Source organism: Hemicordylus capensis, chromosome 2 (genome assembly GCF_027244095.1).
Source record: "Hemicordylus capensis ecotype Gifberg chromosome 2, rHemCap1.1.pri, whole genome shotgun sequence".
In the NCBI taxonomy this organism is placed as follows: domain Eukaryota; kingdom Metazoa; phylum Chordata; class Lepidosauria; order Squamata; family Cordylidae; genus Hemicordylus; species Hemicordylus capensis.
Window position 1 is genome coordinate 183,950,239 of NC_069658.1, and position 27,944 is coordinate 183,978,182.

At 49.2% G+C, this 27,944-nt stretch overlaps 1 protein-coding gene and 1 pseudogene across 2 annotated transcripts; one reads left to right on the plus strand and one right to left on the minus strand.

The window, feature by feature from the left end:
• The first annotated feature begins 1,334 nt into the window (after positions 1–1,334).
• Positions 1,335–17,197, plus strand: LOC128343721 (uncharacterized; annotated as a pseudogene).
• Positions 17,198–20,070: 2,873 nt separating this feature from the next.
• On the minus strand, positions 20,071–27,578 carry AVPR2 (arginine vasopressin receptor 2). Of its 2 annotated transcripts, none has more exons than XM_053303058.1 (2): positions 24,936–27,578; positions 20,071–23,814 (listed from the first exon to the last, which is right to left on the minus strand). In XM_053303058.1, the coding sequence occupies exons 1-2, from the start codon at positions 25,783–25,785 to the stop codon at positions 23,612–23,614; spliced, it is 1,053 nt and encodes a 350-aa protein (XP_053159033.1). In that variant the 5' UTR covers positions 25,786–27,578; the 3' UTR covers positions 20,071–23,611. The 2 variants fall into 2 exon arrangements, with proteins under 2 accessions (XP_053159033.1, XP_053159034.1); XM_053303059.1 differs by having other exon boundaries at positions 24,924–27,578.
• Positions 27,579–27,944: the final 366 nt, after the last annotated feature.

The following is a 27,944-nucleotide window of genomic DNA, read 5'->3' on the forward strand; positions in this document are numbered from 1 at the left end:
ACATGGCCTCCAAAAGAGAAGGACACGAAGAGGACAAAAAAACCGAACCCACAGAACAGAGACAACAAGACATAGAGAAACAGCAAAAAGAGGAAGAGCCAACAGGCCACCAGGAACAGTCAAACAAGAAAAAGGTTGCAAGAGAGAAACAAAGACGAACAAAGAGAACATTTGAGCAGAAGCACAATGAACAGCAAAAAGACACACAAAGACACATAGAAAAAAGAGCAAAGCAGACTCCGGAGGAACAACAAACACAGTGAAGACAGCACGCTGAAAAGGAGAGAACCAGAAGAAGAGAATAGGCTTCTGAAAAACAAAAAATGAAACGACACCAAATAGCCCATAGGAAGAGAGTCCGAAGTCAGGAATATCAGGCAGCAATACACGCAACATCCATTCTAAATGACATTTCAGAGCTGAAGGAGGACTACATCAAGCCACACAATTGTGGAAACTTAGATCAAAGATGTGAATTCTGTAATGCAAAACATTTTGAGGGAGAAAGACCCACAGATCGAAAATTTACACATTGCTGTTCAAAGGGAAAAATAGATCTACCCCCCATTAAAACAAATCCATTCATCCAGCACCTTATGACAGGTCAGAATCAACACAGCAGGAACTTCATGGACAATGTCAGATCAATAAATAGTGCCCTAGCATTTGCCTCCATGGGAGCAAACATTGCTCCACCACCAGGCCATGGTCCATACTGCTTCCGGATACACGGCTCAATTTGCCACAGAGCAGGCACGCTGCACCCACAGCACGGCCAAGACAGACAATTTGCGCAATTATACATTTTAGATCCCACTGAGGCCACAGAAAAAAGAATACAAAATAAATCCAACACAAAAATAAAACCTCAACTTATGCAAGCACTAAGTACACTTATGGCAGAAAACAATCCATTTGCAGAAGCCTGCAAAATGCTACACCAGGTAGAAAAAGAGTGTCAAGAGGATGCCAACGAGACAGGCGATGCTATTAAGGAAGTGTCCATGACAATAGTCCAAGATCATGAAAATGACCCAAGACGGTATAACGCACCAAAGCATAATGAGGTTGCATTTATTTTCCTAAATAACGACGGAGAACCACCACTGGAAAGAGATCTTCTAATACACTGCAAAATAAGTGCAGGCAATCCAGACCAGAAAAGAACACAAAGGATTAGTGTCCTAGATCCCAATCTAAAGCCAATGGTGTACCCATTGCTATTCCCCTGTGGAGAACAAAGCTGGGGAATTGACATACCTTTACAACTCAGACCACAAGCCTTAATAGATTTAACGAAACAGCCACGAGCACCAAGAGTGAGAGTCAGCCAGATGCAGTACTATGGCTACCGCCTTTCCATCAGAGACGACTTTAACGCCTTCTTAAATGCTGGACGCCTTACGCAACAATACATAGTAGATGCATATGTCAAAACAGAAGCCAACAGACTCAATTTTGTCCAGCAAAACCAGCCAAAATTGCGAGTGGAGAAATACTCAGGACCATTTAAATGATGAAGCCAATGCAGCAGGCCTGATTCCTGGAAAGACCTTTATTTTGCCATCCTCATTTGCAGGTAGCCCCAGAAACATGCTCCAAAACTATCAGGACGCAATGGCAATTGTCAGAAAGTATGGTATACCAGATCTCTTTATTACCATGACATGCAACCCCAAATGGGAAGAAATTGTTGATAACCTGCAACATGGCCAATCTGTTGCTGCACGACCTGATTTAGTGGCTAGAGTCTTCCACCTAAAACTAAGATCACTAATTGATGACATCTGCAAAAAGCATATTTTTGGGCCACCCAAAGCCATTGTGTATGTCATAGAATTCCAAAAGAGAGGTTTACCACATGCACACATACTGCTCATCCTAACAGAAAACTATAAACCAAAAACCGAAGCGTCCATAGACAAAATAGTATCCGCAGAAATCCCGAACATGGAGAAAACTCCTCGACTATATGCAATCATAACAAAGCATATGATACATGGACCATGCAGAACACACAATCGGAATTCACCATGTATGTCAAATGAGAAATGCACAAAGGACTTCCCAAAAGAATACCAGCAACAAACTATTGCAAATAGAAACGGCTACCCCAAATACAGAAGACGAAACACTGGCCAAAGCAAAATGGAAAACGGCAGGACAATTGATAACAGCTGGGTTGTGCCGTATAATCCATATCTAGCCCTGAAGTACAACTGCCACATCAACGTTGAAGTCTGCGCTTCAGTTAAGAGCGTAAAATACCTATTCAAATATGTATACAAGGGCCACGATTGCGCAAAAGTAGTGATCCTGGAACAAGACACTTTGAACCACGATGAAATAAAAACCTTCATGGATTCAAGGTATGTCAGCGCACCAGAAGCAGCATGGCGTCTGAATGGATTTGAAATGCATTACCAATCCCATACAGTCCACAGGCTAGCAGTTCATCTCCCAAACGAACAGGCAGTAATTTTCAACCCCGATGACATTGGTGCTGCAGCCGATAGAGCTTCAAGTCGCGAAACTCATTTGACAGCTTGGTTCAAATTAAATCAACAAGAAGCAAGAAACATATTATACTCAGACATTCCTTTACATTATGTCTTTGACTCTGCAAATTGCACTTGGAAATTACGACAACGTGGTGCAGACAAAGTGATCGGGCAAATGTATTCTGTAAATTTACCATCAGACCCAGAGCGCTACTGCCTACGCCTCCTACTGCTGCATGTACCAGGTGCAACATCCTTCGAAAATCTCAGGAGTGTAAATGGTAATGTCTACCCCACTTTCCAAGAAGCTGCCAAAACAAGAGGGCTCATTAATGATGAGCAAGTGTGGGTGAGTACATTAGAAGATGCTGTCCAATACAGCATGCCCAAACAACTCAGAGAACTGTTTGCCTATATCTGCGTATTTGCATCCCTGCAAAACATGCATGAACTGTTTCAAAAATATGAACAATACCTCATTGAGGATTATGTCCATAAACATATACAACACAATGAAGAGTGCACAATATGCCGTGACCTCACCCTTCAAGAAATATCCAACATTCTGACACTCCATGGAAAAAAATGCACAGGCTTTGGATTGACATACACCATGCAAAATACAGAACAGCTTACAGATGCCTACAACCAGGCCTATGAAAAACACACAGCTGAGGAAATGGCAAGAAGCTTCAACGACGAGCAAAAAACAGCCATGGAGCAAATATTAACAGCAAGCCAGAATGATGAGCTTTGCCACTGCTGTTTTTTCTTGGACGGGCCAGGAGGCAGTGGAAAAACTTACTTATACAAGACCTTACTCAGCACAGTGCATGGCCAAGGTGAAGTCGCACTCCCTGTGGCCTCCACAGGAATAGCAGCCAATCTACTACAGGGAGGCAGAACATACCACTCCCAGTTCAAACTACCAGTACCTATACTTGAGAACTCCATAGCAAACATGCGCCTCAATTCTGCAGATGCTAAAAATATGAAAAAAGCAAAAATAATCATTTGGGACGAGTCAACAATGGCACCCACTCTAGCATTTACAGTAGTGGACAAACTAATGAGAGAGATCATGGAAAACAACAAACCCATGGGAGGAAAAGTATTTTTGCTGGGAGGAGATTTCCGGCAAACACTTCCAGTGGTGCCACACGGCAGCCAGACACATATCGTTGAAGCCTGCATAAAATATAATACGCTATGGCCCACATTCAAAATCCTCAAGCTACAAAACAATATCCGATCCATCGACGAGGAATTCAGCAAGTGGCTAATCAAATTTGGCAATGGAGAAACACCATGCATTGAAGGACTTCCAGAAGACATCATTGAAATCCCAGCCAGAATAATATGCACAGGGGATATCGTCAAAGATATTTTCAGAGACAACATTCCTGTTAACAATGTTCCCAGAATAGCAAACAGATCCATCCTTTGCCCTAAGAACTCCGATGTTGACACCATAAATGAACAGGTGCTCAACATTTTGGAAGGAGAAGAAGTCACATATCTCAGCGCAGACACAATAGATGACTCCACTGAAGAGGATTAAAAAAACTACCCTATTGAATTCCTCAATGACCAAACACCAACAGGAATGCCTAAGCTTTATCTCACCCTGAAAGTAGGTGCAATAATTATGCTCCTGAGAAATCTAAACACCAAGAAAGGATTATGCAATGGCACCCGCCTCATTGTAAAAAACCTGGGGAAAAAAATCTCATCATTGCTCAAGTGATTACAGGATCGGCACAGGGAGACATGGTCTTCATCCCCCGAATTGATTTGGCACCATCCTGCACTGACTTACCATTTACCTTGAGAAGGCGACAATTCCCGATAAAATTGGCTTTTGCAATGACAATTAATAAATCACAGGGTCAGACCCTAGAAAATGTAGGGATCTATTTGCCCGAGACAGTATTCAGCCACGGACAGTTATATGTGGCATTATCAAGAGTCAGAAGTTTTACAGATGTCGTGGTCAAGGTGCTAGAAGGCCCAGAACAAGGAAGAATATTAGCAAACTCAGAAAGAATTTTCACAAAGAAAGTGGTGTATAAAGAAATACTATGAGGGTTGGGGGGGGGGAACCAAAACATGATTAAAATGAGTAAGTTAAGTTTAATACTGAGTTGAAAAAATAAAAAAGAGTATTTAAACAAGAACTATGCTCTAAAAGTTGCCTCTTAAGTAAGAAAAAACTAAATAAGGGAGAAGGAAGGGCAAAAGAAAGCGGGACAGAGGGGAGGGGGAAAAAAAAGAGACAGAGGGCCAAGGGAGAGGGGAGAGTGCAGGAGAAGAGAGTGCAGGAGATGGAAGGGTAGAAAACAAGAGGGTGGGGTGGGAGGAAGGAAAACAGATACACAAGTGTGGGTCAAAAGACAGGGAGAGAGAGTAGGGGAAAACAATCAGAAAAAGAACCGCACTCCAGACCAGAGAAGGCACTGGACCCAGCCAAAAGGAGGAGGACGCGGTGCAGCCAGAAGAAGCGGAAATAGGCGGAACCAAAGGTCTACTAGCTAACATGGGCCAGGGACTGAGGGAGGAAGGCAAAGAGAGAGAGAGAGAGAGGAAGGAGTGAGTGAGGGAGGAAGACAGGACAATAGAAAGATGGAAAGAAGGAAAGAAGGAAGGAGAGAAAAGAGTGAGAAGGGAAGGAAAAGGACAAAAGAAACAAGGAGGGAGGGAGGGAAAGAGAGAAGTAGGGAAGGAAGGAAGAAGAAAGAAAAAGGAGAAAGGAATGAGGGAGAAGGACAAAAAAAAAAGACAGAAGGGAGGGAGGAGCAGCCAGCCCCAAAGAGCGAGCCCATTAAAGAAAGAAAAGAGGAAAAGAGAAAGAAAACAGAAAGATGGGAGTGAGAAGAGGTGGAAGAAAGGAAGGAAAGGAGAGAGAGGGAGAGAGAAAAAAGGAAGGAAAGGAAACAGAGGAAGAGGGAGAGAAAAGGAAGGAGTGAAAGAGAGAGAGAGAGAAAGAAAAAAAGAAAGGAGGGCGAAAGAGAAAGGGAGAAGGAATAAAGGAAACAACAACAAAAAAAAGGTACTAGCGCCCGTTATTTTAACGGGCTTAAAAATACTAGTGGCTAATAAAAGCTGCCAGGGAGGGGACAGGCAGATGGTTGGAGGTGATCGTTAATGCTTCATTAAGGGAGGGCAGGGTGCCATCGTGCCTCAAGGAGGCGGTGGTAAGACCACTATTAAAAAAGCCCTCCCTTGATCCCTCCAAGCTGGATAACTATAGACCTGTGTCTAACATTCCCTTTTTGGGCAAGGTGATGGAGCGTGTGGTGGCATCCCAGCTGCAGAGGGTCTTGGATGATACGGATTATCTGGACCCTTTTCAATCTGGCTTCCGCCCCGAGTATGGGACAGAGACTGCCTTGGTCGCTCTAGTGGATGACCTACGTCAGGAACTAGACAGGGGGAGTGCATCCCTGTTGGTTCTGCTGGACCTCTCGGTGGCGTTCGATACTATCGACCATGGTATCCTTCTGGGCCGCCTCTCGAGTATGGGAATCGGAGGCACTGCGTTGCAGTGGTTCCGGTCCTTTCTTGGGGGGAGGGTCCAGAAGGTGGTGCTGGGGGACTACTGCTCGGCCCCATGGCCATTGGCCTGTGGGGTCCCGCAGGGATCGGCCTTGTCCCCCATGCTGTTTAACATCTACATGAAGCTGCTGGGAGAGATCATCCAGGGATTTGGACTGAGTTGTCAGCAATATGCGGATGACACTCAGCTCTATCTCTCCTTGTCATCTGATCCTAGGGAGGCGGTGGATGTCCTGAATCGGGGGCTGGAGGCCGTGATGGGTTGGATGTGGGCTAACAAACTGAAATTGAATCCGGATAAGACGGAGGTACTGTTGGTGAGTAGGAGAGCCAATCGGGATGAGGAGACTTTACCGGTTCTGGATGGGGTTGCACTCCCCTTGAAGGAACGAGTACGCAGCTTGGGGGTACTACTGGACCCGGCTCTGCTTTTGGAAGCTCAGGTGGAGGCAGTGGCCAGGGGTGCCTTTGCACGGCTTCGGCTAGTGCGCCAGCTGCGTCCCTTTCTCGAGAAGGCAGATCTGGCCAGTTACCCATGCCTTAGTCACGTCGCGGCTGGATTACTGTAACGCGCTCTACGTGGGGCTGCCCTTGAAGAATATCCGGAAACTGCAGCTAGTGCAAAACGTGGCAGCGAGGGTTTTATCCGGAGCTGCCCATTGGGAACACATCACCCCCATTTTGAAAGAGTTGCACTGGCAGCCAGTTCGTTTCCGGGTCCAATTCAAGGTGCTGGTTTTGACCTTTAAAGCCCTTAACGGTCTGGGCCCGGGGTATTTGAGGGACCGCCTGCTCCCAAGGGTTGCTGCCCACTTGACGAGGACATCTGAGGAGGCCCTGCTCCGGGTTCCAACAATGAGAGAGGCCCAGCTGTCATGCACTCGGGACAGGGCCTTCTCTGTTGCTGCTCCTAGACTCTGGAATGCTCTCCTGGTGGCCATTTGTTCCTTGGACTCCATCACGGCTTTTAGAAAGCTTGTAAAGACTTGGCTTTTTACCCACGCTTTTACATAATCGTTTTTACTGCTGCTTCTGTGTGTTTTTATCTGTTGTATTGTTTTTATGTCTGTTTTTATATGTTTTTATACTTTTTAGCTTGATGTTTTTATTGTCTTTTTATTGTATGTTTTAACTTTTGTAAACCGCCTTGGGGTTGTCTTTTAACGAAAGGCGGTATATAAATACAAAAATAAATAAATAAATAAATAAATAAATAAATAAATAAATAAATAAATAAATAAATTTAAGTCTTACCCAGAGCTATGCCCAAGTTGGAGGTGTGATTTGTGATGTGGCTGGTGGCGACTGCAGAATCCCACTTCCCTCCATTTATCTTTCAGACCCTCTGGCACTCCCCACCTTGAAATTGCATCCTTCTGTTAGCATAACTATTTTCTAAATGTTTATCCTTTTTACTGACTCTCTTTATGTACTCAAGTGCATGTATATATCATAAACAGGTGTTTAAGTATGATTAAGGTGTTTACATAAGAACATAAGAACAGCCCTGCTGGATCAGGCCCAAGGCCCATCTAGTCCAGCATCCTGTTTCGCACAGTGGCCCACCAGATGCCTCTGGAAGCCATAGGCAGGAGTTGAGGGCGTGCCCTCTCTCCTGCCATTACTCCCCTGCAACTGGTACTCAGAGGCATCCTGCCTTTGAGGCTGGAGGTGGCCCACAGGCCTCCGACTGGTAGCCATTGACAGACTTCTCCTCCATGAAGTTATCCAAATCCCTCTTAAAGCCATCCAGGTTGTTGGCTGTCACCACATCCTGTGGCAGAGAGTTCCACAAGTGGATCACACGTTGTGTGAAAAAGTACTTCTGTTTGTTTGTCCTAGACCTCCTGGCAATCAATTTCATGGAGTGACCCCTGGTTCTAGTGTTGTGTGAGAGGGAAAAGAATTTCTCGCTATCTACTTTCTCCATACCATGCATGATTTTATAGACCTCTATTATGTCTCCCCACACTTGTCTTTTTTCTAAACTAAAAAGCCCCATGTGTTGTAGCCTAGTCTCATAAGAAAGGTGCTCTAGGCCCCTGATCATCTTGGTTGCCCTCTTCTGCACCTTTTCCAGTTCTACAGCATCCGTTTTTAGATGTGGTGATCAGAATTGTACGCAGTATCCGAGGTGTGGCCGCACCATAGTTTTGTATAAGGGCATTATAATATTAGCCGTTTTATTTTCAAACCCCTTCCTAATGATCCCCAGCATGGGATTGGCCTTTTTCACAGCTGCCGCACATTGAGTCGACACTTCCAACGAGCTGTCCACCACGACCCCAAGATCCCTTTCCTGGTCCGTCACCGACAGCTCAGATCCCATCAGCATATACTTGAAGTTGGGGTTTTTCGTCCCAATGTGCATCACCTTACACTTGCTAACACTAAACCGCATTTGCCATTTTGTGTTTATGCTTTAATACTTCCATACATAAACAGGAAGCAGCATACTTAAGCAAGAAACAGGAACTACCCTCAGGAAGCAGGTTCCATTTTGAAAAGGGTGAGATATCTCATTGTCATTACAGGACTGGCAGCGGAGTCGACGGGGTTGTGAGGAGTTATGTGAGTAATTAAGAGGAACAGCATCAGTGGCGCCGCAGATCACATGAGACTCTTGCAGCAGAAGGACTACATGTGCTTCGTGTGGAAGTCAATAACTTCAAATCATTGCATTGCCCCATTTCGGGAAGAAATGAAACTGCATGCTGAACTACTCAATCATGATAAGCTAAGGATGGGGTTGTGCTGCCGCCTGCTGGGAAGGATCCTTCCAGCTCTTCGCTGTTCCTATTCAGGATCATGGAATATAACTATTAAAGATATGGGAGGGAGACCTGTGCCATATTAAACCTGGCCCAGTTGTATGACTCTCCCAGGGTGACCACCTCAACTTGCCTAACAATATAGCCTCGTCTACTGGGGATTGGTCTCTATACGTTCAGTGAGAGTTCAGTTTAGGTTACAGCACACCATTGGCATCCTTTTCCTCTATAAGGAATTGTTTATACAGGAACACAGGAAGCTGCTTAAACTGAGTCAAGCCCAGAGGTGTATCTAGGGAAAATAGCGCCTTGGGAAAGCACTGAAGTTGCGCCTCCCCCCCTCCCCGCAAGAATAGCTTTTGGTTGGGATCCACCCTGAACTCTAGGGAATTCTGTTGTGAAGACTGGCCTCAGAACTGTGGTCCATATCCTGCTACATATACCTCGGTGGTACATATGCAGGTAACCTCCTGATCTGACTACTGCAATGCGCTCTATGTGGGGCTGCCTTTGTATGCAGTCCAGAAACTGCGTCGGTACAGGTTGCCAGGTGGGTCTCTGGGTCCTCTCGGAGTGACCATATTACTCCTGCATTGAAAAAGGCTACAGTGGCTACTTATGTGTTCCGGGACAAAATACAAGGTGCTGGCTATAACCTATAAAACACTGAACAGGTTAGTCTCTGGGTATTTAAGAGAACATCTCCTTCGCCATGAGCCCCACTGCCCATTAAGGTCATCGGGAGAGGTTCAGCTGCAGTTGTCACTGGCTCGTCTGGTGGCTACTACTAGGAATGTGCATGGAACTGGTTATCCCGGCTCTACTCAGGCTCGGGCTCAAGCAAGCTGGTCCAGCTCAGGAGTCCACTTGTAAAGGGGAATCCAACCAGGATGCCTCTTGAGGAGTACAGGGAATTCCCTCTCCTAAGAAGGGGGAGTGGGCAAAAGGCTTGGAAGGTTGATTTAGATTAAGGATCCAAGAGAGGCCCTGTTTCCCCCCCCCTGAATGTTGCATTGCTGGCTCTTTGCATGGGGCACCTGGTGAGAGGCAGCATGGAGAAGACAAGTGGCTGCCTCTCTGTGGCTGAGTGCTGCACTATTCTGTCAGTAGCCTCCTCCCTCCTTCACTTCCACTGGGTCTCCTCCTCTCCAAGCATGGGAAGGAGAGCCCTGCTGTTCCCCAAACAAGAGAGTCCAGAGGGAAGCCAGGCAGCTGCTCAGAGCGTCCTTCCACTTGGGGCATCAGGTCTTGGCTCTGAGACTCAGAGGGAGGGAGGAGGGGAGGGAGAATCCTGCTGCTGCGTCTTCCGCCACCCTCCGCTGAATAATGCAGCAGTCAGTGATGAAGAGGCAGAGTGGAGAAAGCTCAGCAGAGCCACCGACCTGCTCCACGCTGCCTCCTGGCAGGCAAGTGACAGCATCGCCACACTCTGGAAAGAGCAGAGAGCAGTGGCCAGAGGGCAGAGCCAGCAAAGTGATGTGTGTCCCCTCAGGTGAGAATCAGTGTCAGGATTGCGCTGACGGAAGGAGTCCCCGTGTCGGGCTGAAACAAGAGGACATCCCAGCAACCCAGGTGGCTGTTGGGATGAATGGCAGTGGGTGGAGGTGGAGGAGTCTGCCATGAGGGGCCTGTGGTGGTTTCGCTTTCAACATGGTGGCGAAGAGAGTCCTCTGATTTCTCAGATCAACAGACATATGGACAGGAAGGGCGAGGTTTGGAAGAACTTCTACTATTGATATACCGCTTTTCGACACAAGTTTCCAAAGCAGTTTATGTGGGGTCAGAATAAAGGAATAAAGATGGCTCCCTGTCCCCAAAGGCTCACAATCTAAAGAGAAACCCAAGATAGACGCCAGCAAGCGAAACTGGAGGGTTACTGGGCAGGGGGTGGGTAGGGCCAATTGCTCCTCCACCTCTGCTCAATGAAAAGAATCAGCCATATGAAAAGGTGCCTCTTTGCCCGCTTGGCAGGGGATGCCTCCAAGTCCTGAAGCAACCTCTAGAGACAAGAGGACCAATGGCCACTGCTGAGGCTCAGGACACACCCTCTTTTATGACACTTCCGGGGCCCAGCTGCTCTTTGTGGGTGAGTTAGGCGAGGAGGGAGGAGGCGAGGTCGAGAGGAGTTGGAGAGATAGAGAGGAAAGAGAGTATTAGAGAGTCCGTTTCATCCATCTATTCATCCATCCATCTATTTATTCATCCATTTATTTATTTATTTATTCATGTATTTATTGATTTATTTATTTATTCAGTGTTACAGATAGTGCTGGTGTTTGTTATTTTGTTGTTTGATTGTTTGTTTGTTTGGGGTGGAGGGATCTAGGGGGGAGGGAGGGACAGTCAGCTTTTAGTAACAGGAGGGATAGTTAGTCAGGGGGAAAGAGTTAGACAGGGAGGGAAATGGGGGAGAATATGAGGAAAGACTTCTTCGCAAGGTTAGTAGGATTCCATAACAGCTTTGCCTTGTTCCCTCTGTTCCTGGTCAGGTCTAGCTAGAGTCCCCTTGTGGTTGCATTGGCATGGCATGTCCCATTCTGTCTATGTGAAGGGCAAAACTGTCACCCTTCAACAGGTGTCCAGGTGGAGACACCACCTGGTGGAATGTGTTAGGTGAGCCAAGGGGAAGAGGCTGGGTGGCAACCAGGAGGAGGGGCCAGGAGCGCCCAGAGGAGGAGGCTGGGTGGCAACCAGGAGGAGGGGCCAGGAGCGCCCAGAGGAGGAGGCTGGGTGGCAACCAGGAGGAGGGGCCAGCAGCGCCCGGAGGAGGAGCCTGGGTGGCAACCAGGAGGAGGGGCCAGGAGCGCCCGGAGGAGGAGCCTGGGTGGCAACCAGGAGGAGGGGCCAGGAGCGCCCGGAGGAGGAGGCTGGGTGGCAACCAGGAGGAGGGGCCAGGAGCGCCCGGAGGAGGAGCCTGGGTGGCAACCAGGAGGAGGGGCCAGGAGCGCCCGGAGGAGGAGGCTGGGTGGCAACCAGGAGGAGGGGCCAGGATCGCTTAGAGGAGGAGGCTGGGTGGCAACCAGGAGGAGGGGCCAGGAGCGCCCGGAGGAGGAGGCTGGGTGGCAACCAGGAGGAGGGGCCAGGAGCGCCCGGAGGAGGAGCCTGGGTGGCAACCAGGAGGAGGGGCCAGGAGCGCCCGGAGGAGGAGCCTGGGTGGCAACCAGGAGGAGGGGCCAGGAGCGCCCGGAGGAGGAGGCTGGGTGGCAACCAGGAGGAGGGGCCAGGAGCGACTAGAGGAGGAGGCTGGGTGGCAACCAGGAGGAGGGGCCCGGAGCGACTAGAGGAGGAGGCTGGGTGGCAACCAGGAGGAGGGGCCAGGATCGCTTAGAGGAGGAGGCTGGGTGGCAACCAGGAGGAGGGGCCAGGAGCGACTAGAGGAGGAGGCTGGGTGGCAACCAGGAGGAGGGGGCTGGAGCGCCCGGAGGAGGAGGCTGGGTGGCAACCAGGAGGAGGGGGCTGGAGCGCCCGGAGGAGGAGGCTGGGTGGCAACCAGAAGGAGGGGCCAGGAGCGACTAGAGGAGGAGGCTGGGTGGCAACCAGGAGGAGGGGCCAGGAGCGACTAGAGGAGGAGGCTGGGTGGCAACCAGGAGGAGGGGCCAGGAGCGCCCGGAGGAGGAGGCTGGGTGGCAACCAGGAGGAGGGGCCAGGAGCGCCCGGAGGAGGAGGCTGGGTGGCAACCAGGAGGAGGGGCCAGGAGCGCCCGGAGGAGGAGCCTGGGTGGCAACCAGGAGGAGGGGCCAGGAGCGCCCGGAGGAGGAGCCTGGGTGGCAACCAGGAGGAGGGGCCAGGAGCGCCCGGAGGAGGAGCCTGGGTGGCAACCAGGAGGAGGGGCCAGGATCGCTTAGAGGAGGAGCCTGGGTGGCAACCAGGAGGAGGGGCCAGGAGCGCCCGGAGGAGGAGGCTGGGTGGCAACCAGGAGGAGGGGCCAGGATCGCTTAGAGGAGGAGGCTGGGTGGCAACCAGGAGGAGGGGCCAGGAGCGACTGGAGGAGGAGGCTGGGTGGCAACCAGGAGGAGGGGGCTGGAGCGACTAGAGGAGGAGGCTGGGTGGCAACCAGGAGGAGGGGGCTGGAGCGCCCGGAGGAGGAGCCTGGGTGGCAACCAGGAGGAGGGGCCAGGAGCGACTAGAGGAGGAGGCTGGGTGGCAACCAGGAGGAGGGGCCAGGAGCGACTAGAGGAGGAGGCTGGGTGGCAACCAGGAGGAGGGGCCAGGAGCGCCCGGAGGAGGAGCCTGGGTGGCAACCAGGAGGAGGGGCCAGGAGCGCCCGGAGGAGGAGCCTGGGTGGCAACCAGGAGGAGGGGCCAGGAGCGCCCGGAGGAGGAGCCTGGGTGGCAACCAGGAGGAGGGGCCAGGATCGCTTAGAGGAGGAGGCTGGGTGGCAACCAGGAGGAGGGGCCAGGAGCGACTAGAGGAGGAGGCTGGGTGGCAACCAGGAGGAGGGGCCAGGATCGCTTAGAGGAGGAGGCTGGGTGGCAACCAGGAGGAGGGGCCAGGAGCGACTAGAGGAGGAGGCTGGGTGGCAACCAGGAGGAGGGGGCTGGAGCGACTAGAGGAGGAGCCTGGGTGGCAACCAGGAGGAGGGGGCTGGAGCGCCCGGAGGAGGAGGCTGGGTGGCAACCAGGAGGAGGGGCCAGGAGCGACTAGAGGAGGAGGCTGGGTGGCAACCAGGAGGAGGGGCCAGGAGCGACTAGAGGAGGAGCCTGGGTGGCAACCAGGAGGAGGGGGCTGGAGCGCCCGGAGGAGGAGGCTGGGTGGCAACCAGGAGGAGGGGCCAGGAGCGCCCAGAGGAGGAGGCTGGGTAACAACCAGGAGGAGGGGCCAGGAGAGCCCAGAGGAGGAGGCTGGGTGGCAACCAGGAGGAGGGGCTTGAGTGCCTAGGAGTACGCAGTCCGGCACCAGCAGCACCACTTCTAAGTCCAGCAGCCTGGTGTCCCTCGCAGTGCCATCGGAGCCTGTAATTCCACCTCCGTGTTCCACCCCTCAGCTCTTTCGTGGCCCTTTTCTGCACCTTTCCCAGCTCTAAAATAATCTGTCTGAGCTGGCCTCTCCAGAACTGCACCCCATATGTCCAAGGTCTCTGCCCCAAAACTTTGGGGCAGCTGTCTCTCCCCAATCCCTCAGCCAGAAGGACGGCGCACCACCTTGAAGCCTATTGGGCAACTGTATTGCTTCCCCGACTCTTCTGCACTCCTTCCCTGCTCCATTGGCCCCCTCTCTTGCTAATGTCTGCTTAAAGGTCGCTTTCTCACCTTCTCCCTGTTCTCTTCTAGGCTGTGAGGAGTCTGCAATTGTTGCAGAAATCTCTTGAAGACCTCCTCCAAGTGTGACTCCGCCAAGGGCAAGCCCCCCAGAGGGAGGTTCTGGCTACAAAAGAATAGAATCGAGCCGACTCCAGCGCCACCTCCAACTCCCGCAGGGGGCTCCCCGGCAGTCTCTGGAGTCACCATTGGTGAGGAGGTGTCCCAGGCTCCTGGGGAATGGTTGGGACTAGGGGTGACCCTTTTGGTAGGGTGGGACACCTGGTGCTTGGGAGCCCAGGAGCCAGCCTGAATTCCAACAAAGGGAATTTGTTGGTTAATTCCTCATGGGAATTCAAGTCCTGAATTCCCCCTCCCTTCCCATTCTTCTTCCATTCCAGGTCTGACAACTGTCATGGAAGAAGTGGACAGAGTTGCGGTAGGGAACCATTGAGTAGAGGGCCTTCCTCCACAGAGCCCAGGACATTTCTGTGAGAGGCATTTGTCCCATCCAGGATCTGGGAGTACCTAGTCTCTACTCTGATCCTTTTCCTAGTTCTGCAGCCACCCTGAGAAGCAGCAGCTGCAGAATATTCCATGGAGGGAGTGGCATCCCCAGAAAGGACTTGAGAGCAGCCCACCAAGTAAGGGTGCCCTGTCCATTTCCAGGAAGGCACGAACAGTCCTTCCACCACTAACATTTCAGTGCTTCTAATTTTCAGGTCATCCTCATCTGGACCCAGTTCCTGTCCACCGTTATACAGGATGTTAGGGACAGAAGGTGGTTGGGCCTTGACATGCTGTCCCATAAGGACGAGGAGGTGGAAGCCATATTGGTGAGTGAGATGCTGCAGAGAATGGAAGAGAATGCCCAAGCGCAGGCTCAGTCAAAAGTGAGCGTTTGGGGATGGAGCTGTCCCAAGGAAGTCCATGGGTACTGACCAACTGCTCTTTGATCTCTGCCAGGAAATCATGAAGGACATAAGGGAACATCCGGACCCTGGGTTCCTGCTGAGGTTCAGCATGGACACCGTCACGGAACTCACGTATGTTTATAGCCCACAGGGATCAAATGGGTGTGTGTGTGTGTGTGTGTGTCAGGGAAAAAGAAGCGAAACCATCCCAGACTTGTCATCGTTCTTTACGCTTGCTGGGTTGCCATGTTCCTCTTCTCTAGATGAGCTTCCATTGGCTGGATCACCAGCCCTCCTCACACTACGAAATCTAATCTTTCTCCCTCCAGCAAAATGAAGCCGGTTATTTCATCCCATCTAAAGGCAGCAGTCCTGCATGTGGCGGTGTCCGGCGTGAACCAACTGGACCCAGAGACCCCCGTAAATTCTACTTGCGCTTTTTTCTCTTGCGAAGAAAACGTGATACCACTGTCAGTACGAGTGATTTTTCAGTGTTGTATTCTCAAGACTGGTTGTGTCTCCTACTGATGACTGATCTTCTCTTTCTCCCCTCAAAGGAGAACATGGCATCCTTCAAGTGTATGCTCAGGGGGCTGATGGAGGAGGCCCCCTCCATCTACAACACAATCGGCATTTTGAAGGTAAGTGAAAGCCCTATTGGTACATTAGGTAGTACATGTGTGCAGGTGTCTGAACACTGGCGCGTGATTTTGTGTGCATGACTGTAGTTGCATTCCTTTTCAAAGTGAACCTGGGCATGGGCCCCTCACAGGCCTGGTACAGATAGGAAGTGGCAAGCAGTGCCTGTATTCAACGTCTGAACTGCTGTCCCTGTGTCCAGATCTGCACCTGTGCATTGTCTACTCGTGGTCCGAGTGTGGAACATAAGGTGTCAATGGGACTTCCGTCTTCATCCGCTCTGACATTCGAACTTGGCCTGACACAAAGAGGCAGCAGACCCCATGCTCTTTGTTTCTTGAAGATCTGTCTAAGTCACTTCCCTATTAGAAGCAAACTGGCTGAGAAGACAGAAGACAAACCATCACTCCCATAAGCAACCTTCAGAAAGATTGAAGACATTTTCAACTTAATTTGGGGGGGGTGTTTATATGGAATTAGATCATCCTTAGACATCTCTGGGATAGCAGCCAAGGGATCTTCCTGTAGTGGGGCAAATTCCTTCTGGACCTAGCGCTCAGTGGCATGGCTAGGGATGATTTAGGCCAGTGCAATGACTCTGAGCTGCTGTTTCAACCCACAGGAGCTCCACAGGTACATTGAATCAGAGGAGCCCTGGCTGCAGGCTCTGGGCCGAGAAGCCTATGTTTACATTCTGGCGCATGTGGTCAGACTGCCCAATGTGGAAGTAAGTACCCTGCTGTCGACATGGCTTGGCTCTGCTTCAGCATCCTCTGGGACCCTTTGTCAGGTTCCAGGTTCAGAAGAAGACCTCCCATTGGTCTCTGGTCACACGGGGGCTGCCTGGCAGCACACTTGCTGGAGAGGGGCTGTTTCCACTGGGGCTCACCGAGGAACAGGAGGAACAGGACAGAGCTGTCACCCACCCCCACCCCATGTCTCTTCTGGCTGCCCAGTGCCCAGAAGAGCCACACTCCATCTTTGGGAATCCTCAACGTTGTTCCCAACTGGATCATCTTCAATTCTTCACTGCTTTGGATATGGTGTCACATTGACATGAAAGAAACATGTCCGTCTTTATTTCGACAGCTGACCACACACAACGCTCTCTCGCGCATTGAAGATGACTTGACTCATCATTTGATTAAAAGCACCATCAAAGGTAATGCCAATTTCCAGGGGAGTGGAGAGGGCAGAACTGTCTCCTTGGAATCCCAGAATGGGTCTGGGTGACAAAGGCCATCATTCGTCTAAGGAGCACCAGTTTTGCTATGACCTCTCTGTGTCAGGCCTCCCGAGTGGGCATGTCTCAAACTCCCAACCCCTCTCACACAGGCAAACATGGTTCTTCTTGGGGAAGTCCTTGCAGCTAAACTGCGAGGTCTGGAAGACATGCTTGCCTTCCACTTTGGGAAGCCCAGTGCAAAAAGTGACCCATTAGACCCTCCTCATTTATTCAACATGGCAAGTCCTTCCTTAGCTCTTCTCTTAGTCAATTGAAATAAGAAAATCCAATCTTTTCTCTTCTCTTCCCTTCAGACGATCTTGTCCTGGTGGAGTTCAATGAGGAGGAGGAGTAGTCTGGTAAATGGATGAGTGTCAGAATGGAGAGAGTGGGTGGTTGAATAGACATTTGAGACGGAGACTCAATTTTTTTTTTCTTTTTATGTTGTTTTATAGGGTGAGAGAAATGTTTGAGATTTGGAAGCATTTCAATCCTGAAGTGCATAAGAAAAAAAGGGGGAGCATAACAATTCAAGAAAGGTTGGTGCAGGGAATTGTCCAAGACTGGTCCTCTTGTGGACTGCATTTCTGTGGGAAATGTGGTTTAGACAACCCTTCCAGAGAGTTTCAGTGACCAAAATCTATCACAGAGAGGTCTTAAGAAGCAGCTTTTTCAAGAAGCCCAAACCAGTCCAATAAGTCCAATGGAAGAGATGTCTTGGTTTTAAGGATTGGCTGAGCAGCTTCAGAGCTGAATGATCCAATCCTTGCTCAGCCATTTGTTCGCTAGACTGGTGGTGTCATTTTCATTTCTGCAAGAGTGCTTCGAAGTAAACATTCTTCAGTGGCTCCATTCAACTCAACCATGGAAGCAATGACAAACTCAAACATACTGTGATAGGTCACAGCTTACAGAGAAACAGTGAGGGTGGTTGATAATAATTCCATGATAAGTCTCAAGTACCTTTCAGCCCCAGGACAAAGTGGTTTGTGAAGCAGAAGTTGAATTTTCTTAGGATGGCTAAGAAAGACATCATGGAGCCGGTGGGGGCTGAGGGGATCGGGGGCCGTGTGACCCCCGGATGTTCCAGGATACCTCCCGGTCGGGGGTCTCCTCATGTGTTGCCACGGCACGGAGTTGCATTGCGGCAATACGTGCTCAAAACGCTGAGGTTAAAGTGCTTGTTCCATTAACCTCTGCTAAGGGGACTCTCATATGGAAACCCTGACACCTTTCGTGCATGCTTAAGAACAGGATCACTGGTTTGTATTCCCATATGGAATTGTACACAAACATTGAATGCAGGTCTAAACCACCCAGGATCCACCAAGCCACGTGTCGTCATATACATTCGCCCACCCGGCCTCAATGAACCTCCTGTCTTGGCTGCTGTCTTTGACTCAGCAGATCCGCATTTCTGTCATCCTGATTCCATGCCTTCAGTCTTGTGTTCCAGGCAGCAATCACGTGCAGGGTCTTGCAAAGCTTTTGCTCAGATTCCAAGCACAGTGATCTCACCCTACAGACACTTCTGCTGGCTTCTGTATGCACACCTTTCAAAAACAATTGACCATATGCCCCGGAGGGCTTTTGTTCTGTCCAGTTTTCCCTTGGATGTGCAAAAGTATCTGCACGATTCTTTTGATCTTCACCACAGTTCAGTTTTCAACTTAAATTTGAATGAAACCCATTCCAGACCTAACATATGGACCTACACCCCTGCATCCTGGCAGCATAAGTATACATCCCCACACCCAGTCTGAGGGACAGATCTGCTATAGAGCTTGAACACGGGATGGTACCAAAGAAGGGAAATACAGTGCATAATCGTCATGAACCCTTTTCTCTAGGAATGTTTTGATAGTAACCATAGCCAATAGACAGAAAGGTATTAGAAAAGCCACTTGCTTTTCTCTGACCTCTTCCACTTGGTTTCCTCCCCCGTCCTGCTCTGTCGCCCTTTCCATTCTTCTGCCGGATGGAGGAGAACAGAGTCCCATGCCTTCAGGGCATTTTCTTTTTAAAAATGGCCGCTGAAAACAAAATGGCCACCACACATGCTCAAATGGCCTCTGCAAGGCCTGGCATGGCCTAGGGCCTCACAGAGGCGATTTGAGCATATTTGGTGGTCATTTTGTTTCTGGTGGCCATTTAATTTTTTCCCCCAATTTCATAAAATGGCGCCTCCCCCTTCAAGTGGCGCCCAGGGCACGTGCCCTGCCTGCCCTACACTAGATACGCCCCTGCTGTGTGCCCCGTGCTGAAGTAGCTTCCATGGGGCAAAGCACATTTGTGTGACGGCAGCCTCGGATGAGGAGGGGATCCACTCTCCCGAGGGGATGGGATGTCCAGTCCTGAGAAAGCCCACTCCCTGTCTCTGAACCACCATTTCACTGACTCATGAGAGGCAAGAAGAGAGATGGCTTCTTAATCTTCCTTTCTCTTAGCAGCTACAGCTATTGGGTGTAGGTGAACAAAGGTTAAGAAGAATCCTAGAAAGCCAAGATAACTTTGTGGTGAGGGGCACCCAGCACATCTGTTTGGGAGATTGACATAAGAAAATAAGAATGTCTGAAGTAGAGGATTGATTTATTTGGATGGTGATTGTCCCAATTCTATACTACCTTTCATTAAGACCTTTTCTTCCCCTCTCTTTCAACTGTACCCTGACAAGGCCTCTCTTGATACTGTCGAATTCAAGGAGAAAGCCAAGGCATGGCTGCATCTCGCTGCTTTGACACTGAGCAGTTTAGGAGTGAGATTTGGGCTGAGCAGCGGAACTTGCCTGGGTAGGAAGTTTGAGGTTACTCCTGAAATCGGAAACATGTTCTTTGGCTCTAATTTCATTTTTTGACATTAGAAACTGAATAGATCCAATTTGGAAGTGTTTATTTATTATTATTTATTTGATTTCTATACTGCCCTTCCAAACATGGCTCAGGGCAGTTCACACAGAGAAATAATAAATAAATAATTAAGAAGGATCCCTGTCCCCAAAGGGCTCGCAATCTAAAAAGAAACACAAGACAGACTCCAGCAACAGTCACCGGAGATACTGTGCTGGGGGTGGATAGGGCCAGTTACTCTCCCCCTGCTAAATAAAGAGAATCACCATGTTAAAGGTGCCTCTTTGCCAAGTTAGCAGGGGTAGCTCTATTACTTGGTATGTGAAGAAGGTACATGATACAGAAACACACTATTGATGCAAAACAAAGAATTCATGGGACTGCAAAATCATTTTTTATTATGAACATTTTGCCTTTCCATTATCAAAATGATGTGGTCGCTAAGAGTCGACACCGACTTGACGGCACTTATTCAATTGATCAAATGCAGTTCTTTTCTGCCCGCATTGCTTCTGCAAGCTCACATTCAGCAGAGTTGTCTCAAGTTGTGAAAGGGCTAGTACATGGCCCTCCTCCCTTGAATGAGTATTTGGATCCATCAGCTACCCATTGTGACATTTTAAATGAGATGTTTGCAGATGAAAACTCTCTTCATCGAACTGAACTAGACTCTACAGGTACTGCAGAGCCTACTGTGGAGGTGTCCAGCAGCTCCTCTTGTATGGTGGAATTGGATCATTTTCCATTTGTGACAGCAGAGAATGTGGACAAGCTGCTTGGGACACTTCACTTGACTACCTGTTTTCTTGATCCTTGCCCAACATGGCTTATACAATCTAGCAAGAAGTTATTGGAGAGGGTCTTGGAAGCATCATTAATGCTTCTCTGAGGAAGGGCAGGATGCCTTCTTGCCTCAGAAAGGCCATGATTAGACCACGGATCAAGAAACATGCATTGGATTCCATTCTGGGCCTGTCTCCAACCTCCCACGGTAGGACCAGGTGATTGAGAGGGTAGTGGCATCTCAGCTCCAGGTAGTCTTAGAAGAAGCAGATGACTGGTCCCATTTCAAAATGGCTTTTGGGTGGGCTATGGGGTTGAGATGGGTAGGCCTGTTGGGTGGTCTCCAACTGGGAATCAACAGGGGGAGTGTGACTCTGTGGATCCTTTTGGATCTCTTGGCAGATCCTTTGGATATCATTGATTGTGTAACCTCCTGGAGGTCCTGAAGGGGTTCGGAGTGAGAGGTACCGCTTTGCAGTGGCTCCACTCCTACCTCTCATGTAGGTCCTAGATGCTGTTGCTTGGAGCTTGTTGCTCTTCCAAATGAGAGCCATTGTTTGGGATTCCACAGGGCTCCATTCTATCTCCAATGCTTTTTAATATATATATGGAACTGTGGGGGGTGGGTGGGGTGGTAATAATCAGGGATTTGGTGCAGGGTGTTATCCATATGCTGTCACCCAAATCTCTTTCTCCATGTCAACTTCATTAGGAAATGGCCTAACTTCCCTAAAGACTTACCTGGAGTCCGTAATGAGCCGGATGAGGGAGAACAAACTGAGGCTGAATCTAAGGTAGACAGAGGTACTCATTGTGGAAAGTTTGGACATAGGAAGTGGCTTAGGTCTGCCTGTTTGGGATGGGGATACACTCTCCCAGAAAGAGCCCGTATGTAGTCTAGGAGGACTTCTGGACCCAAGCCTCTTCCTGGTCTCTCAGGTTGAGGCAGTGGCCAGGAGGGCTTTCTATCAGCTTTAGGCTGATACGCCGGCTATGTCCATTCCTGGAGATAGACCACCTGGAAACAGTGGTGCGTATGCAAAGTAACACCCAGACTGCACTACAGCAATGCACGTACATTGGGCAGTTTTTGTCTGTAGTATGCAGAATGTATGTATAATGCAGCAACAATCTTGGTCTCTGGGGCTTGGGCCCAAGATATTAAAGGAAATGCCACCTTTTTCATGAACCCTGTGGCCTATTCAGATCATCTGGGGAGGTTCGGTTGCAGTTGTCACTGGCTCAGTTGGTGCTGACCCCAAACCAAGCCTTTTCTAGGGTTGGCCAGGGAGTTTGGAATGTGCATCCTAACTAAACATAGTTTTTTCTATATTTCTTTCTATTCTCAGCATTTTGAAGCCAACTACAAGTGAAAAGATTCCTAAGCCAATGCACACACTACACTGTGCTGCCAATAGAGTGCAGCCCGTGAAGCCTGTCACTCCCAGCCCGATATCTCAACTGCCTAAAATCCACAAAAAATCTCAGTCATCATCTCTGATTCCGAAAAAGGTGTCTCTGATGCCTACGGACCCTAATCCTGAGCAGGGACTCAGGATTCCCAACTGGATCATCTTAAATTCTTAGCCACTTTGGATATGGTGTCAGATTGACATGAAAGAAACATGTCCATCTCGATTTCTGCAGCTGGCCACATGGAAGGATATTTCTAACATTGAAGATATGTTGACTCATCATTTGATCAAAAGCACCATCCAAGGTAATGACAATTTCCAGGGGAGTGGAGAGGGCAGAACTGTCTCCTTGGAATCCCAGAATGGGCCTGGGTGACAAAGGCCATCATTTGTCTAAGGAGCACCAGTTTTGCTATGACCTCTCCTGTCCAAGCCCTGTTGAATTCAGCAGGAGGTTGCCATATTCTGGCTTTCCAATTCCGGGTGCCTAATTTGCATATTATGTAAATTGGCTTGAAAATAATTTTTGAGCAGAATAGTGGCTGCACGTTTTGCTCCATAACTCCGCTTCTACAAGGGCTAAAGCTTAGTTGTTGTTATTAATAATAATGATGATGATGATGAAAGCTGAAATCCAAGCGAATCTGGGTGGACTAAACAATCTGGGTGAGATGCTTCAAATCTGGATGAAACCCGAAATTCCACAGAGCATGGCAACTCTAACAGGAGCTGTGCAAGAATGCAATAGTAGCCACAGGCATCTGGAGAGGGGTCAGTGTTGCCCTCCCACTCCTGGATTGAGCCAGTTCCAGTGAATTCAATGGGGCTTACTTCCAGCTAAGTGGGTATAGGATTGCAGCCAGTGTTCCCTCTAACAGGGATTCCCAGATATTATTGACTAAGGTAAAGGTAAAATGTGCCATCAAGTTGATTGCAACTCCTGGCGCCAACAGAGCCCTGTGGTTGTCTTTGGTAGAATACAGGAGGGGTTTACCATTGCCTCCTCCTGAGCATTATGAGATGATGCCTTTCAGCATCTTCCTATATTGCTGCTGCCTGATATAGTACCAGTGGGGATTTGAATTAGCAACCTTCTGCTTGTTAGTCAAGCATTGACTACAACTCTCATAATTCTCAGCCAAAAGCCATTGCACTTGGGAATGACTGGAGTTGTAGTCAACAACATCTGGAAATCCCTCTTACAGGGAACACTGATTGCAGCCTCCCCACCCCCCATTAATCCCTGTGGATGCCCATGATAGCAGCCCCCTGGGTCAGATCTGATCTCTCCCTCTCCCTGCTGCTGCCTTCATAGTGCACTGGGTCATCTGCCTCATTTTGCCTCTCGAAACAGGGCTCCCTCTTATTTTTAATCTTGAGCCCCTAAGCCTGATGAAGAACAAACAGTCATTCAGTCTTTGAAATAATGAGTTGGCCTAGTCAAAGTCATCGCTCCAGTGGTTGGGGGCTGCTTCAACAATGAGGAGTCATCCAGCCGTCTTAGGAGACGCATCATCCTTTGACTTAGCTCTGCCCTGCTAATGGAGGCTTCCTCCCAGCTCCTTAGGGTGCTGCACATTGTCTCATCCCATCCTGGTTGCCGAGGGAGGGATTCTCCAGGGATTTCTCTCTCTTTCCTTTTTCTTGCCACACCCAGTCCTTTTTATGCTTGTTTGGCGGGATAGGTCCTTTTGATGCAGTCTTAGGCCATTATGGGGATCTCTCTTAGGAGAAGGTGTCCCGTCCCAGGGAGGAGCTGGCTGTAAAGGTGGAGTCCTCGTACAGGGAGCTAATTCGCTGGCGGGACAGCTTGGGGCAGAAGATTCGAGACAACTCGCCTGAAATGCTGCTGCTGAAGGCGGCGTAGACCCAGGGGTTTGTGCAGCTGTTGAGACTGGCAGCGAGCATAAGGAGGGTGAAAGCTGGTCCTGCAGTAGAGAAAGGGAGCAAGTATCAGTCGGGCTGCAGGAAGAGCTAGAACTCCCCAGAACTCAGCCCTAGCACAGTCAACAAAAGGATGAGAATGCCCCAGAACACATGCAGAATGTCCATGTTGGGCTTCCAACTGAAAATACGTGGGTTCCAAGGAGACATAAAACTCCAGCACCTCTCTGTGTGAACATTGACCACCCCATGCAATCCTTCCTGGTTTCCCAACTTGCCATGCAAAGCTCAGCCGAGCTTTTTGAATTACATGCTGTCTTAAAAAGAAAAATCTAAAATATGTTCCATTAAGCATTTAATTTCCATACTCAAAATAAATGAGGCAGATCAGCACTATGTGTGCAAATGGGCTTATTTTGCATAAGCCTGTTTGAACCCCATGATTTCATATGTGCTCATTAAAAGATTTTCAGGAATGTTTGGTCACAGGGCACTGTGACGATAAGAGGAAAGCTTGAAGCAAGTGAGGGGACCCAGCAGGTGTATAGATGGAGGATAGCCAGGTAGCCAGGCCTGTACTCTGTAGCCTCTTGCAGGCACTGCCTGCACATTGTCAAACGTATCTGCATAACTATGAGGACTAGAAAAGCAGGACCAACCATAGAGTCAAACTAAGCAGCCTGACTGGAGTGCCACACTTTAAGGGCAAATACTCTTGGTGGGGGAATAAAACACTCTGTTTTCTTAGAGGGGGTGCAAGAAAGTAGCTTAGCAGCTTCTCGGTTAGGTGATATCCTGTGCATTCCAAGTGACATGGTCCAGAACTCTTGAGTGATGATGATAAAAATGGGGCAGTGGGGGGAGGGAGAGGGAAATAGTGTTCTGGCAAGCTCTTAATAATTTAACATGCTCCTGTTATGCTACTCAGCATACAATAAGACACTGTGGGCCACAATAGTTTTTTAAATTTGCATAAGGCAGCAAAAAACAACTTGGGCTGTGTTTGAGACTAGGAACTCGCATATATACAGATACATATGAAGCTGGAGACTTTCAGGAACTCAAATTCTGCATCGTATACCAAATGGTACACAAAACCACAGCAGAAGAATAGCACCTGATAAAACCCGATCAAATGGCAACTCTTGAGTGCTGGATGACTCACCGTCAATGGGTGCTTGAGGATCCCAAACAGACCACAGTTGGACTAGGAAGAAGGGGGCCCAGCAGAACACGTAGGTCAGCACAATGACCAAGGTCATCTTTAGGGTCTTGTTCACAGCACTAGAAATGGGGGAACTCCCTCGTCGGCTGCCCTTGCTGACAAGGGCTCCCTCTGGCCTCAGGCGCAGGCTGCGGTAGACTTCACAGAAGATCATGCCCTGGCAGGTGGCAATGAAGAAAGTGGGGAGGATGAAGATCATCAGAGTCACCCAGGTGATATAGGCCCGGGTTCCCCAGGGCTCAGCAAAGCTAGCCCAGCAATCATGGGCTCCACTTGGCAGCTCAGTTTTGGAGAAGATGAAGAGCTGTGGAAGGCTGAGGAGGAACGAAGCCGTCCATGCCACCACCACAGGCCGATACCAGCAGGCTGGGCCCTTCCGGAAAGCCAGCATGGGCCGGCAGATGGCACGGTGGCGGTCATAAGTCATGGCCACAATGACATATGAAGAGGCAAACATGCCAACCACCTGCAAGTATTTGATGGCACGGCACAAGAAGTCTGGGCCCTGGAAGCGGTCAGTGATGTCCCAGATGAGCTGTGGAAGCACTTGGAAGAGAGCCACGGTCAAGTCAGCCAGGCAGAGGTGGCGGATGAAGCGGTGCATAGGTGTGGCCCGGTGGCCATGGCGGAAGAGGGCTCCCAGCACCAACCCATTGCTCAGAGTGGCTAGCAGGAAGATGGTGGCCAAAATGGCAATTTCAGCTTGGGCCAGAGTATCATCACGGTCATCAGACAGTGGCAGTGAGATGTTAGAGTTAGCGCCAGGCAGCACAGAGGAGACATTGAACATTTGTTTCTGTAGAAGGAGAGAAACAGACTGTGGAGAACCTCGGAACAAGGTTGCAATACATGCACAATGGTCCAATTGCTACGTAACTCAATATTTCAACAGAAAGTCCAATGCAACAGACACATCAGCAGGGACAAAACCATGGAAATTTGTTGGTTTAGCTAAACCATGGCTTGTTTTCATGTCTGACCCTGACCCTGCCTACAAGCTGCATTTATTTGGGGTTATCAAACCAGAATCTGAAGCTGTGCTTTAAAGCTGCTTTGCAACCAACAGCTTGCGCTAACAGTAGTTTCTGGTTCAATCTGAATTCACAGATCGTTGACAAATCACAGGGAAGACCATGAAGTTTTTCTCAACCGGCTTTTATTTCCTATCTCCTCCGGAATGGAAGGTGTACATTCGCATATTGGCCAAATTTACCCCGAAGTCCCTGTGTGCTATCAGGGAGCACTTCACACACAATTCGGTTTTTCATCATGCATTAGAGTGTAGCCTGAATTATATCTGGGGTAAAAAAGATCCACTTTTTGCATTAGTTTTTTGGGCAACTTCAAACTCACAGTAAAGCCTCAGAGAAAACCCACAGTAAAGCCTGCTGTCTGGGGAAGCTTCATGTCTCCAGCTCAAGGAGGCTGCTGCATCATATGTAGAATTGGGTTGCTTACAGGTTGTGAGGATAAAACAGGGTAAATAAGGTGGCAGATCTATACATGTTGGGCTGAGGAACATTCAGGAGCAAACCAAGATGAGGCTAAAGATAAGCTACAGGGATGAAAAAAATGTATACTGATCACTGATCTACTAGACACAGCTACAGTATATAACTTTAACCTGCTGGAGAAGCAAGCATGAATAAGTGAAAATTGCTCTTTATGGTGAAACAGCTATTAATCCATTAATTCCAACCTGTCTACTTCTTGTTTACAGAATTCTCTAGAGCGCTATGTACACTGATGGAGCACCATAAATAAATGAACAAACGGATACATAAATCATTCATGAACAATTAAGTATATTTTGCACTCTCTTGCTCCAACTGCTCTTTGACGTTTGTGGTTGTTGAACAAAATAATAATGTATTAGGATTATTATTTATATATCACTTTTCTACAACAACAAGAAGAAGTTCTCAAAGTAGTTTATGGAGCAAAAGAAATGAAAATGGTTCCCTGACCCCAAAAAGAAACCCAGAAAGAAGGGAGGCTCTTTGTGGGGGACTGTATGATAGGTTAAAAAGATGGGTGGGACTTGCGGGGATTGGGAAGATTCCCTGCTTCTACCCTCCTGCAAGAACTGCAATCCAGCAATGTATGGTTGCCATCTGGGAGTGTTACCTCGAATAGTTACCTTGTCATCCATGGTCAGAAAGCACCAGCCAACAGAGTCCCAGAGGCTAAACCTCACCCTGGTCTGTTTGCAGGACCCACCAGGGCACCAGAAGGGCTGGCTTGTTCAATGAGGTGAAGAAGCCATCCCTCTGGAGGGCAGCTGTTCCTGAACTCCTGACTCAATTCCTGGACCTTGGCAGTGAGGATGCTGCTGTGATGCTCTTCCCAAGGAGAGTAAGTGAGAAAGGCAATGCAGAGCCTTGGGCAGCCAGGAGGAGGGAATGGGCCAAGTGAAGTGGGAGGGTGCAGCTGGGCTGGCTTTTCCCCTCCCCCTGAGCACCGCAATATCTTGGCTGTTGCCAAGCACACTGGCATTGCAGTGGGTGGACTCTCCAAGTCCCAAGAGGGAGTGTGAGGCTTCAGACAGCGGAAAGGGACACTTGGAGCCCCAACAGAGTTGGAGTGATGCTGTAATTCTGATTCGTGTTGTTCCAGGATTCCCACATCGGGGAGGGTCAGCCATCAGCACTTTGTCTCCTGTAGACAAAGTGTGGATGGCTGACCCTACCCACTTCCCCAATGTGGGGATCCTGGAACAGCACTAATCAGAATTATAGCATCACTCCAACCCCTGCTAACTTGGCAAAGAGGCCCCTTTTAACGTGGTGATTCTCTTTATTTAGCAGGGGCAGAGTAACTGGCCCTATCCACCCGCAGCACAGTATCCCTCCAGTGACTGTTACTGGTGTCTATATTATGTTTCTCTTCAGACTGTGAGCCCTCTGGGGACAGAGATCCATCTTATTTATTTGTTAGTTCTCTGTGTAA

Excerpts from the sequence above, each read along its gene's own strand:
- AVPR2 (XM_053303059.1), bottom strand. The coding sequence starts at position 25,785 with ATGTTCAATGTCTCCTCTGTGCTGCCTGGCGCTAACTCTAACATCTCA. Across the intron at positions 23,815-24,923 it reads CATTGACGGTGAGTCATCCA|GACCAGCTTTCACCCTCCTT; the intron begins GCACTCAAGAGT and ends TCTCTACTGCAG.